Below are 13,090 nucleotides of genomic sequence, written 5' to 3'. Positions count from 1 at the left end.
GCACTACTTTGTTGATGCACGTGCGGCTACTGCGCACACAATTCACAAACACAGAAAATAATTTTTTTTTTGGTTTGGACTGGAGTGTACTTTCGGGGGTTACAGCACCCTTAACGGTCAAGCCAGCCGGCCCTTTACTTATGACACAGGCGCACGCTTGGCACTACTTTGTTGATGCACGTGCGGCTACTGCGCACACAATTCACAAACACAGAGAAAATTTTTTTTTATTAGGTTTGGACTGGAGTGTACTTTCGGGGGTTACAGCACCCTTAACGGTCAAGCCAGCCGGCCCTTTACTTATGACACAGGCGCACGCTTGGCACTACTTTGTTGATGCACGTGCGGCTACTGCGCACACAATTCACAAACACAGAAAATAATTTTTTTTTTGGTTTGGACTGGAGTGTACTTTCGGGGGTTACAGCACCCTTAACGGTCAAGCCAGCCGGCCCTTTACTTATGACACAGGCGCACGCTTGGCACTACTTTGTTGATGCACGTGCGGCTACTGCGCACACAATTCACAAACACAGAAAATATATTATTTTTTTAGCACTTGGGGGGAGCACCCCTGATGGACAGAGCACCCCCTGGACAACACTGCAGCACTCCTTTAGGACTGGGACACTGCACAGGACTTTGGAGTGGACACAGCCCCTATGGAGAACTGACTGCACAACACAGTCCAGCCAGCCCCTATGGACTTTGAAGTAGTGGACACAGCCCCTATTAACAACAGCAGCACAGCACAACACAGCCAGCCCCTATGGACTTTGAAGTAGTGGACAACAGCAGCACTACACTACACTACACTACACTACACAGCCCTAACTCCCACCCTCCCTCTTCACTGTCCATAGCCGAGTGAGAAAATGGCGCCGACGTGGGTACCTTATATAGGATCCAAAACCCGCGAGACTCGGAAGGCGGGATGATGACGTTTTGCCTCGATTTCAGATCCGAGTCAGGCGGGAAAAGTCGAGCCTGATTCGGATCGGACTCGGATCGGGGGGGCTCGGGGGGGTTCGGATTTCAGAAATCCGAACCCGCTCACCCCTACTTTAAACCCATTTCCACTACCTTTATTTTTTTCGACCCAAAATTGACATGTCATTTTTGACTAAATTATACTAATTAAAAAAAACTTTTTGCCTAATTTATCATTAGGGGGAGTCCAACAGGCAAAGGGTTCTGAACCAAATCCCCACATTTTGAGCCAAAAATATGCATTTTGCTATTTTTTTTTCACCTACTCTGAGATGGTGAAAACTTATCAACGGTTTCTGTATATGCAATGATCGCACATGTGATAATTCAATTGTGCGAATTAAAAATTGTCGCGATAGCGATAATTTATCGCAAAAACAGGGCTTATCGCGTCTAATTGAATCCGGCCCTAAAGATGATAACTGTTCACCATACTAATCATACTGTAGACAGAAGAACTTTGGGCAGGACGGTATTGCACAGGCAGATACTGTACATGGATTTTCGGCATACACGAGCGGATTCTAGCATCTAGCATAATTAAGTAAGCATCCATACGCATAATCAGCCCCTATATACCCCATCTCGTTTGATCAGCAGCGCAGGAATAGGACATCAAACTATTTTTCTACTGACTCTTCATCTGTCATATTTTAACTACATTAATGATATTAAATAGTTGTTAGTGAATTTATTGTAAACAAGGCAAACCTTATTTTCTTGTAACAGATCCATTAGCTCCTTTGCCCATGCCGATGGAGATAAAATATTTCATGTTTAGCTCATTAGCAATATCGAATTGTTCACCCTGCATTAGCCGTCATGTCAGCAACAAAACTGCATAAATATCATATTCCTCAAGGCATCTACAGTTATTGACCGCAACTAAAGTTGGTTTTGTTCAGTTCACTTAATTTTTGGATGATTAAATGTTAATATGCCTATAGTATAAACAACTATCCAAGAAAATTATGCAAGCATATATAAATGATGAAAGTACAAAAACTCAGCTGTAATGCAAATTAAGGATGTGGCGCACAGTAATAGCATAGTAATAGTAGTAATAGCACAGTAATAGCAGTAATAGAACAGTACAGGTTGAGTCTCCCATATCCAAATACTCCACAATACGGAATATTCCCAAATACGGAATAATTTTGGCATGACTGAGGTAATGAAACCTTTGATTTTTAATGGTTCAATGTACACAAACTTTGTCTAAGGCACAAATTATTAAAAATATTGCATAAAATTACCTTCAGGCTGTGTGTATATGAAACAAAAATTAATTTCATTTCTGTACACAGGGCCTGATTCAGAGCCGGACGCTATTTGTGCTCGCTCGTTCAGAAAAAGGGGCCGGCTATTTAAATAGAGCGCTCGCTCTTTTGGGTCTGTTGACGCCTCTATGTCTGAACGAGCGATTTTTAAAAAAAACGCCCCCTGACCATTCGCATCCTACATCATCTCCGCTATTTATTTGATTAATCGAGTACATCGAAAGGCGTATGAACTGCTCGCAGTGCTTGTGGTTGGATTTTCCTACCGCAATCATGCGAGCAGTTCAGGCTAAAAGACAACCAAGTGACGTGGTCGATGACGCTGCTTTGTTAATTATGCACACCCTTAAAACGCCCGTTTTGACCGTTTGGCACGCCTGCGTTCGGATCTCCACTCCCCGTTCTCAAGCACCTTCCCCTGTTACCACCCACAAACGCCTCATTCTGTCACTCAAATTAGCAGGCATTCGCTATTTTGCGAGCACACAATTTCCGACCGCAATGTATGGTTCGCGCATGCGTATTACAACCCATACGCATGCGCAGTGTGCGAACATCGCTCGGAGAGAACGAGCGGCCGCTTACGAGCGGCTCTGAATCAGGCCGACAATCTTTGTTTGAGACACAACATTATTGAAAGTATTGTATACAATTATCTGCAGGCTGTGTGTATAAGGTGTATATAACAGATAAATGCATTCTGTGTGTATATTTGGGTCCTATTCCCAAGATATTTCATTATTAAATGTAAATATTCCAAAATACGGACTATTCTGTTATCCAAAATACCCCTGGTCCCAAGCATTTTGGATATGGGAGACTCAACCTGTAATAGCACAGTAATAGCATAGTAATAGCACAGTAATAGTAGTAATAGCACAGTAATAGCACAGTAGTAGCACAGTAATAGCAGTAATAGTAGTAATAGCAGTAATAGCACAGTACTAGCACAGTAATAGCACAGTAGTAGCACAATAATAGCACAGTAATAACAAAATAGAATTAGAAATAGATTTTTTAGCACCATATTTTCTATACTGTTCTTTACTCCTTTTCTTAATTACATAAAAACAAAGTATATACTGTATTTTGTTGTTGTGTTGGGATGTAATATTATGCAATGTCTGTGTACTGTACTTCTTACAAAGTATAATTAGTAACCTTTATTTATATAGGTCCTGAATCAGATGTGGGCGCTAATGCATTTGCAGCTGCGATCCCGTACACAGCTGCTTTGCAAAAATATGCTAATGCTGTAGCCGTCTGGAAATAGCAGCTCTTTACATAGACTTATACTATTCATTCCCATCACTGCTTGCCTCAGTGATGTTTATTTATTTTTGGACTGTGGGAGGAAACCAGGGCAGCAGAAGGAAGCCAATTGCCTTGCTAATCACTGTGCCATTGTGCCACCCATATACATTATTATGAAAAAAAAACAGTTAAATACAACTAATAATAAATGAATAATTTACTGTGCTCTTCTATGCCCTGCCAGTGTCATTGCAGTACTTTTGGGTGGAGGGGACAATGTGTGAAAAGTACTTAATTTCAATTATACAGCTACCCATGGCACCTTGCACTGCAGTGTGAGTAGGTCTTCCTGATAGATTGCAATGTAAGGAGATGAGTGAGAGGAAATGTCAAATGCAAGAATGAGATACGTCCATGGTGAGGAAGGGTCTGTTTATACAGAGATTGTGAAGGTGGAAGGGCAAGATTATGGGAGAGCCTGAATGTGAGGAGTGAAGGATAGGGAGAAGTCAACAATGATGCCCAGCAGGGCAGTAGCTAGGGTAGTGCGGCCGGTGCCATGGCACAGGGCACCACAGGTCAGGGGGCGCTGTTTGGGCCTGTCAAATTTCTGTTTATTATCATTCGCACTTGTATCTTCCTCTTATTTCATCCCCAGCATCTCCTGGCCTCCCCTATCTCTTCCATGGCCCTTCCCCATGAGGCCATGGCCCTTTTTTGTGGGCATTATGTCCCTTTGAAAAATGAGGGGGGCACCAATGCTCTTTCTGGCACAGGGCACCAAAAAGTCTAGTTACGGCTCTAATGCCCAGGAAGATGACAAGAGTAACAGAGGGGAGTGAAGTTCTGTCAACAGAGAGTAACAGTGGGAGAGGTTAGGAGGTTTTGGATGGGGAAAATACAATAAGTTCAGTTTTAGACATATTGAGTTTGAAAACACATGAGAGAGGATGGAGGGAGAGAAGTCATGGGAGGAGAGGTAAACTTGGGTGTCATGAAACATATAGATTGTACCGGAGGCCAAAGATGCTGATGAGATTTCCACAGGAAGAGGTATAAAGTGTCACAAGTCTCAGACGGATTATGAATGCGGCCCGTATTTAGGGAGTTGGCTAGACCTATGCCTGAAGCGCAGAGTCTAATGTGTCGGCGGTATTCTCCAGGGACCCTCGTAAGAAGGTATGGGATCGGCTGCGTCCAACACACAGGTCGCGGCCCTCAGGATAGGTTCTCTTATACAGGTGATGGTAAACTCTGGATGAATCATAGAAGACATATAGCTTAGTCAACAGGCCGGGTCAGAACCTAATGGACTAGACGGTACCAGGGAGCAGGCGTAAACAGGTTACAGGGAATAGCCAAAGTCAAAACCAGATATCAGATGCAGTACCAGGGGTCAGGTGAAATCAGGGTCACAAACGAAGCCAAGGTCAGAAACAGGTAATGGAATATCACAGGAACGCTGGAGTATGGTAAATGAGCCTATACTCTGGCACTGGAGTGCTCCCAGAGACTTCCTTAAATATGCAGGGCTACCCCAGTCACTTCCTGTGACGTTGCTAAGGGTGTGTGTATGGCCCTTTAAATCTTAAACAGGTCGGCGCGCGCACCCATAGGGAGCCGCGGCCACCTGCATCTGACAGGGGAAGGAGAGGCAGAAACCAGTGGGGAACGCCGGTGACGCACCACCCGCTGCCCCTCTGCAGACTAGCACCGCCGGACCCGGTAAGTTCGGAGAGAGAATAAAATGGAGCCAAGAACAGACCATTGGGGAACACTAACAGGGAGAGCGAGAAGGAGCAGTTAGAGAGGTAGAGAACAACCAGGAAAGGATAAAGTTGCAAAAACTGAAGCACTAGAGAGTGTCTGAGGGAGGAGAGGGTGATCCACAGTATGAAAGGTTGCAGATAAGTCCAGGAGGTTGAGTAGCGAGAACTGACTCTTGCAGTGAGAAGATAATTAGAGATCTTACTGAGGGCCATTTCTGTGGAGTGGAGGAGAAAGCAGACTGGAGTGGATCTTACGGAGAGTGGGAGGAGAGGAATGTGGTAAGATGGCTATAGTCACTCAAAAAATAAGGCTGTAGTTGGAGAGAGAGTCAGGGTCAAGAAAGATTTGTTTTGATGATGGGTGTGACGACAGCATGTTTGAAGGAGGAGGGGATGTTACCGTATGATTGAAGAGGTGAGCGAGGTGGGAGCAGGCATCTGTAGAGGGGGAGCGGAGGAGGTAGTTAAGTGGGTAGGCTGAGGGATGAGAAAAGGGCACATACTTCATCCCCAGTGGCAGGGAAGAAAGAGAATAGTGTGGACAGCAGTTAGAGTTAGGAGAATATGGGGCAGGAGGAGACTGAAGGGAAGAGCTGTGAAGTAGGTGGTATTGTCAAGGAAACAGGGATGAAGGACGGGGGGCAGAGCAGGTTGTTGAAGGTTGCACAGAGGCAGTGGGATTTGGAAGACTGGGAGGAGATGAGATACTTCAAATAGATTATTTGGAGAGAGATAGTGTGGAGCTTTATTTGAAATGGATAAAATCGGCGAGAGAGGATGCCTTCCTCCAATGCTGCTTAGGAGTGCAAGATCAATTTTGGTGGTACAATAGCAGGTGAGTTTGGAGTGCCAAGGTTGACAGTGGACTAATAGAGGCTACAAGTGAAAGCTGGGACAGCGGAGTCCAAGGCAGATGTAAGAGTGTAGTTGTAAAGGAGCTGAACATGCTCAGGGCAATTTTTAAATTATGGTTGACACATTTACTTCACTTTTAAGTAAAATCATACTGGGCCACTAAAGATCAAAAAATGTAAAGTGTACTGTAAATTGAAAAAAAATTTTTTTTTTTTAGAACTTACCGATTAGAGGTACAGAATCTGATGTCGCAGGCATAATTTCTGCCACAAGCAGCATGAAAACTGTCAGTGACAAGAGGACGGTAATGCCTAGATATTCAAAAAGAAGAATGTAAACACTTGGTACATTTTTTAAATCATATGTCTACAGATTTCTTCTGTTCTAATTCAAGTACTATATGATATCTAATACAAGTAGTGTCCTTATAACAATTAATTCCCATGACAATCTAAATTCTGCTGTTGTTATTTATATTGCTAAAGGTTTCACTTGTAAAACTATAGGCATCTGACATGCTCTGCAATAAGCTTTTGTTTTGCACTGGTGTACCTGTATGGCCATGCAGGATATGCTTCAATCCTTAATCTACACTCACTGAAAACCTAAATTGCTGTGTGAAGAGATGGAAACATCTGAAGAAGCATAATGGTAACTACATGAAACGCATCATTATCTATTGTCAGGAGAGTGGTGAGAAGAGAACCAAAGGAGTTTATGAAGAAATATAATCATTTTCAAACTATCAAAAGGGTTGTTATAAAATCCATATTAAGGACATCACCATTAGTACCACAGTCATAGTTAAGCTCAGGTCACACTGAGATAAATAGAGCATCAACTGGCTCATTGGCCCGTATGCTCTAAAACCACTTACTGACTTTTAGAAGAACTTAACAGATTGTTTATGACACTTTTTACTAACACATTCAGTTCAGCATTCAGCAAAGATGTTCAATCGGGTTGAGGAAATTATTCTATACAGGATGGTTACATTGTTCCATACCAAACTCTGCAAATCATTTTTTGATGGCCCTCGCTTTGTGCACCTGCTGTCATGCTGAAAAAGGAAAAGCCTTTCACCAAACTGTTGCCATAAACTTGAGAGCAGAAAATTCTGTACAAAGTCACTGCTTGCTGTAGCATTAAGATTTCCCTTCACTGGAACTAAGGGACCAAGCACCTACAAAAAACAATAGAAGACGGATATTCCTACATGGCAGTGTACTTCACACCACTCCAGCTGATGTTTGTAATTGTGCATAGTGATCTCAGGCTTCTGTGCTGCTGTTTGGGAATGGAAACCCAATCCTTGAAGCTCTTGTACTAACATTGCATCCAGAGGCAGTTTGGAATGTGGTAGTGAGTATTACAACTGAGGACAGATTACTTTTTGACATGCTTTGTGTAATTCAAGTCATGTTTGCAATTCTTTAGTTTAGAAACATTGCTTTCAAGAAATAAAGCAAGACTGTCCAGAAATCCATAACAGATGTTAATGTTCCACACATGAGTTTAGCCAACATGGAGGAGACACCATCTAGTTTTAACTGATAGAACACTGTTCTAATGTCAAACATTTGGCTAAGTGGATAAGTTACAGTAGAGTTTGCAGCATCCAAACAAAAGAAAGACACAAGAACACAGAAGGTCAAACCACCAGATGAGAGAAGAATTGGGATGGTCTTGAAGGTGTGGAAGGATCTAGACCAAGTTATGGAAGACAGCATATCTTGTACTGTCAAGTTCTATTGTGAATTTCCCATCTTCCTAACCATTTTACCTGCCATCGCTAGCCCCTTTCATCCTCATAAATGTCTTTTTAACTACTCCATTATGCTTCTTCTATCCCCTTCATTGACACCCGCTTTTATCATCACCTTCTTACTTCTACACCCTAGCAAATCTAGCAGTCTAAATTAAACCTAATATTTACAAATAAGCAAACAATTTTCAAAATTGTTATTATAATAGGGCAAGAATGGCTATACAAACAGATTCATTTCTTTATAAGTGCAGATTGTGTATAACCATCTCGAAGACCTGAAAGTTCTCAGCTTACATTATTTTACATTTTGTTCTATTGCCTTATTTTATAAAGCAATTTGCTGAAATATGGAATTTAATACAAATCTTGGGAACAATAAGCTTGATTTGAAAAAACATGAAATGTCTTTCACACAGTAATAAAATAGTAGAAGGGAGAAATGTGTCTGGTAATGTACATTTTCACAATATTGATTGTTTACAACAACATTTTTTACACGCTGACTTTAATAAAGTTTAAATTGCTCTACTACCTGTTTTCTTTATATATAAGCAATACCGAAGTTATTGTCTACTATAATTGATAATATAGTCAATGTGACAGTGCCTTTGCCCTGGCATTAAAGCAATAACGTACTGACAGTATCTTGGGATATTATTCATAATATAAAAAAATATATTTCATTTATAGCTTATATTAGTTTCACAGACAGGCTTTTACCTACCTAGAGATATCTTCTCTCCAGAATCTGCAGGTAGGAGGAACACTAGCAATGCCAAGCCGGATATAATCACACAGGGTATCAATAAATTTAACCCATAGTATAATGTACGCCTGCGCATGGTCACTATGTAAGTCACGTCAGGATATGGCTCCTTACAACAATCATAGTACAACTCATTTCTTTTTCCTGGTACATCTACAAAACAAAATGCAAATCATAGTGCAAGTATTTCATGCGTGTATAATAATACAGCATTAATCAATTTACTATATGCATGTGTTATAAACTATTGCATAAAAAATAATCACATAATCATAGACATAGCGTTATTTACAAGGGTTGTAGTCAACACCTGGCGTGCGGGATGCTGACGGTCTGGATTCCCAACAGCATTGGGATCCCGGCTCCAGTATCCCTACGCTGGTAAGTATCGGGGGGTAGGGGAGGGTTAGGGTTAAGGTTAGGCACTAGGGGGAGGGTTAGGCAATAAGGGGGGAGGGTTAGGTTTAGGATGCCGGGAGGTTAGGTTTAGGCACTAGCAGGGGAGGGTAGGTTTAGGCTCCGGGGAGGGAGGGTTAGGGTAGGGGTTAGGGTTAGTAGTAGTATACTTACCTACCGCTGTCGGGATGCCGCTGTCGGTATTCTGACCAGCGGCATCCTGACCACTGGGAACTCATACCCAACCCATTTACACAGTAGAATAATAGAGATCTGCACTTTGTGTCTAATTTAGTGCAATTGCACATGGAATAATTTACTTGTTATAGATTAGTGATGTCCCAGATGCCAATATATTTACCCATTTGTTAATCTATGTGTACCTGTTGCTTTTTTTAATGTAAGTTCAGAAGCTCATGTAGAATTGGATGCACTTGTATTATTTGTGTAAAATATGGCAATACTACTGTTGGCAGTGAATAGGGGTCATTACTACTGTTGTGGGCAATGTATAGGGGGCACTACTACAATTGTGGGCAATGCATAGGGGCACTACTACTGTGGGCAATGTATAGGGGGCACTACTACAAGGGGCCCTACTACAAGGGGCACTACTACCATGGGCATTGCAAGGGGGGCACTACTACTCTGGACATTCTATAAGGGGCACAACTACTGTGGGCATTGCATAGGAGGCACTGGATAAGGGGCTCTACTACTGTGGGCATTACATAAGGGGCAATACTACTGTCAGAATTGTATAAGGGGCACTACTACTGTGGGCATTGCATAATGGGCACTACTACTATGGATGTTGTATAGAGAGCACTACTACTGTGGGCATTGCATAAGTGGCACTACTACTGCGGACATTGTATAGGGGCACTACTACTGTGGGCATTGCATAAGGGGCACTACTAATGTGTGACATAATGTGTAAGGCGTACTATGATGTGGTACACTACACTGATGAAAAGGGGGCGTGTCTTGAGGACACACCCCCTTTTGTGTGGCCATGCCTCGTTTTCCGGTGCGCGCGCATAAGTAAGTATAACCTTAGATTTTCCATACCCCCACTTCAAAACTCCCACTTCGACCACTGGTTTGTCCAGGTACACAGTTACTGTACTTTCTATGTCTTACTTTATTCCCAACAGAGAATCAAGCCCAAGGTTGTTTAAAAGGGATACATACACTTGTTTGACATTCAAATTTTTGAAATGCACAAGATCTGCAGCAGAGCTGCAGAACCAGTATACTGAGTTAAAAAGCAACGTAAAACATTTGAGCATGTTGGCAGCATAAATGTATAAATATAAATGTAATTATGAATGGCAATATGCAGACTAAATATCTTGGATATGATGGGTGTGCCATCGCAGATATAAAACCAAATGTTTATTTTTTCATTCCTCCTTTCACATTTACACCAATCATATTAAGCATATGAAGCAGCACATGGGAACCTGGTATCACCATACAGTAAGCACATGAACCCCATTTGACCAGTGGAGAGGACGCATCCGATTAGTTTGGTGTGCATTACATTTCATAACAATTTGAACACTAGACAAAACCTCTTTGGTCTGTATACAATAAGTACTAAATGACCAGCTTCAATAAGACACCAGTTGGATCAATCAGTGATTAATACACCACCAAAAAGTAAAGTTAGTAATTGAGCATCCATCTATCATTATGACATACAGTACAGCACTAATATGACCATTGTGTAGGGTAGCACCCATTTGATGGTAGTCAGTTACTTGGTTTTCTGAATGAAAGGTAATAAGATTTGAATATCCTGAATATCTTACCTACTAGATCCCATTCTCCATTGGAAATGTAATTTGATACGTCTGCTTCTAGCATTTGTAGATCAAGCAGCCAGCCATTATGTGTCCACGATCCAAATTTTAATTTGCACTTTTGTATATCAAAAGGAAACCATCGTACATCAATATAGCATGTGCTCTTCAAAATACCTGAAAAAGACAAATACAACAAAGCTAACATATGTAAAGATATCTGTAAGTAATATGGTCCCCCACCATTGTACGTCCCCTACATATGTAAATGCCAGAGTTTACTGAGCTAAATCACTGTAGACTGCAATACACATATTAATGCTCATTCACCTACCTGAAGAATCAATATAAATGGTGCCATTTTCAGTCACTATACAAAGATCCATATCTACATATATACTGTAAAAGTAGTGTACACCATAATAGCCTATTATATCATTGTCAGATATATCAAAAAGATAAATAGACTTGCTGGTGCCGGAACCCCGACACCAGTCAGAATCCCGGCGGTAAGTAGGGGTTAGGCTTAGGCACTAGAGGGAAGGAAAGGGTAAAGCACTAGCGTGGGTTAGTGTTAGGCAAAAAAGGGTGAGGGTTAGGTTTGGACACTAGGGGCGGGGTTTAGGTTTAGGGTGCGAGGACGGAAGGTTAGGTTTAAGGGTAGGGTTAGGATACTTACCGACAGGTGTCGGCATCCTAACCCTGTCGGGATGCCGGTATCGGGATTCTGAAGGCCGGGATCCCGAGCGCCGCCATCCCATACCCTACCCATGGGGAACAATAGTAAAGTCCTTGTGATCAATGTACACGAAAAGGAAAGTCAGTAGCTGCAAAATGTACATATCTAAAGTATAAACAGAGATAGACAGACAGATAGATAGATAGATAGATAGATAGATAGATAGATAGATAGACAGGTAGATAGATAGATCATAATGGTAAGCCACATGATGATGACATGTTTTCATCGCCCCTAAGCTCATGGTATGAAAGCTAGAAACCTCCCCCTTCAATCTGAATTATCTTCTCTGAATTTGTTAAAATAAACTGAAAGTAGGTAGTACAAAGAGATTTTAATTACAATGCAATTTACATTTTTACTGTATTTCAGATAAAAATAGTAAATAATGCAAAAACCGGCTTTGATGTTTAGCAATGTACTGTATTGCCAAGCTACCATGTATTGGTATTTCCATTGTACTTAATATACAGTACCCATAGGCAAACGCAGGGGGAGGGGTATTCCAGCTGCTCAGAAACCCCCCTTCCCTGCTGGTCAGCTGCTTATGACCACAATAGCAGTAGTACATAATATGATTCACGCTACATTACTAGATAGCACTACTTCTGTGCTCCAACTAGGAGATCTCGACTGTCATGGGTCCCTGAGGATTGATTTTGTGAAACACAGCTATAGACCATCTATACTGTTAAATATGAATACTGTATTACATATACTATTCAGTATATATTGAGACAATAGTGTACATATTTGTCGAGGGCCAGTGCTAGGGTTTTTCTGCTGCTACCCATGACTCCCGGTCTTGCTCCAATGCTCCGCAGAGCAGAATACTAGAATGGTGGAATAGTGCTGCATACAGGGAAGAAATGACTTCTTGTGATCGCTGGCCATATATATGTGTGAAGTATTATATATACTGTGCTTTGCATGAGCTGGGCACACTAGCTAGCATGGGCTGGCCACGCAAACTTTAAAATGAAACATTTGGAAACCCCCCTCTAGGCTGAACATGGTACATCACCTTGTAAATATATTCTAAACATATTAAAACATTACCCAACAGATGTTGTTATTCAATCCAATATGGAACTTTGTGCTGGTTGTAATATGAATGAGCACAAAATGGAATTTACAGTACCTGGAGGAATATATTGACAGGCACCAGAAGAATTCACCAAGACATTAGTGTGAAAAGTTGCATCAAACCTTTCATCTGCACTAAAGCATAAACAGAGAAATGGAATTAGACCATATTATATTTTGCCAATAAATAGTCATTTATACAATGTTACGTGTCACAGATTCACAATATAAAATTATATTACACAGTCAGGGCCGTCCTGAGCCTAATTTTTTTGGTAATCAAATATAGATTTTGAGACCCCTTAGTGGAATAAATTATTTTATAGAAAGTTAAAGCACTATGGGACCTGTTTATCAAGGTGATTTTTCATAAAATTAT

General features: G+C 41.4%; 1 protein-coding gene across 3 annotated transcripts in view; it reads right to left on the bottom strand.

Annotated features, from left to right (window-relative positions):
- The window catches only part of LOC148513720 (neuronal acetylcholine receptor subunit alpha-7-like), a 248,064-nt gene that overhangs the window by 53,028 nt on the left and 181,946 nt on the right, over positions 1–13,090 (bottom strand). For 2 of the 3 annotated variants that reach the window (XM_088481464.1, XM_088481465.1), the window contains 4 exons: positions 12,767–12,846; positions 10,896–11,063; positions 8,641–8,835; positions 6,373–6,459 (listed from right to left, as the gene is read on the bottom strand). In XM_088481464.1, the coding sequence (XP_088337590.1) occupies positions 6,373–6,459; positions 8,641–8,835; positions 10,896–11,063; positions 12,767–12,846 (530 nt within the window). The remainder of the gene's footprint in view (positions 1–6,372; positions 6,460–8,640; positions 8,836–10,895; positions 11,064–12,766; positions 12,847–13,090) is intronic. The other variant, XM_088481466.1, reaches the window with a different exon arrangement.

Source organism: Taudactylus pleione, unplaced genomic scaffold, assembly GCF_031769625.1.
Source record: "Taudactylus pleione unplaced genomic scaffold, aTauple2 ptg000273l, whole genome shotgun sequence".
NCBI classification, from domain to species: domain Eukaryota; kingdom Metazoa; phylum Chordata; class Amphibia; order Anura; family Myobatrachidae; genus Taudactylus; species Taudactylus pleione.
Note: the sequence above shows the minus strand (reverse complement) of the source record. Positions and strands in the feature narration are given on the sequence as shown.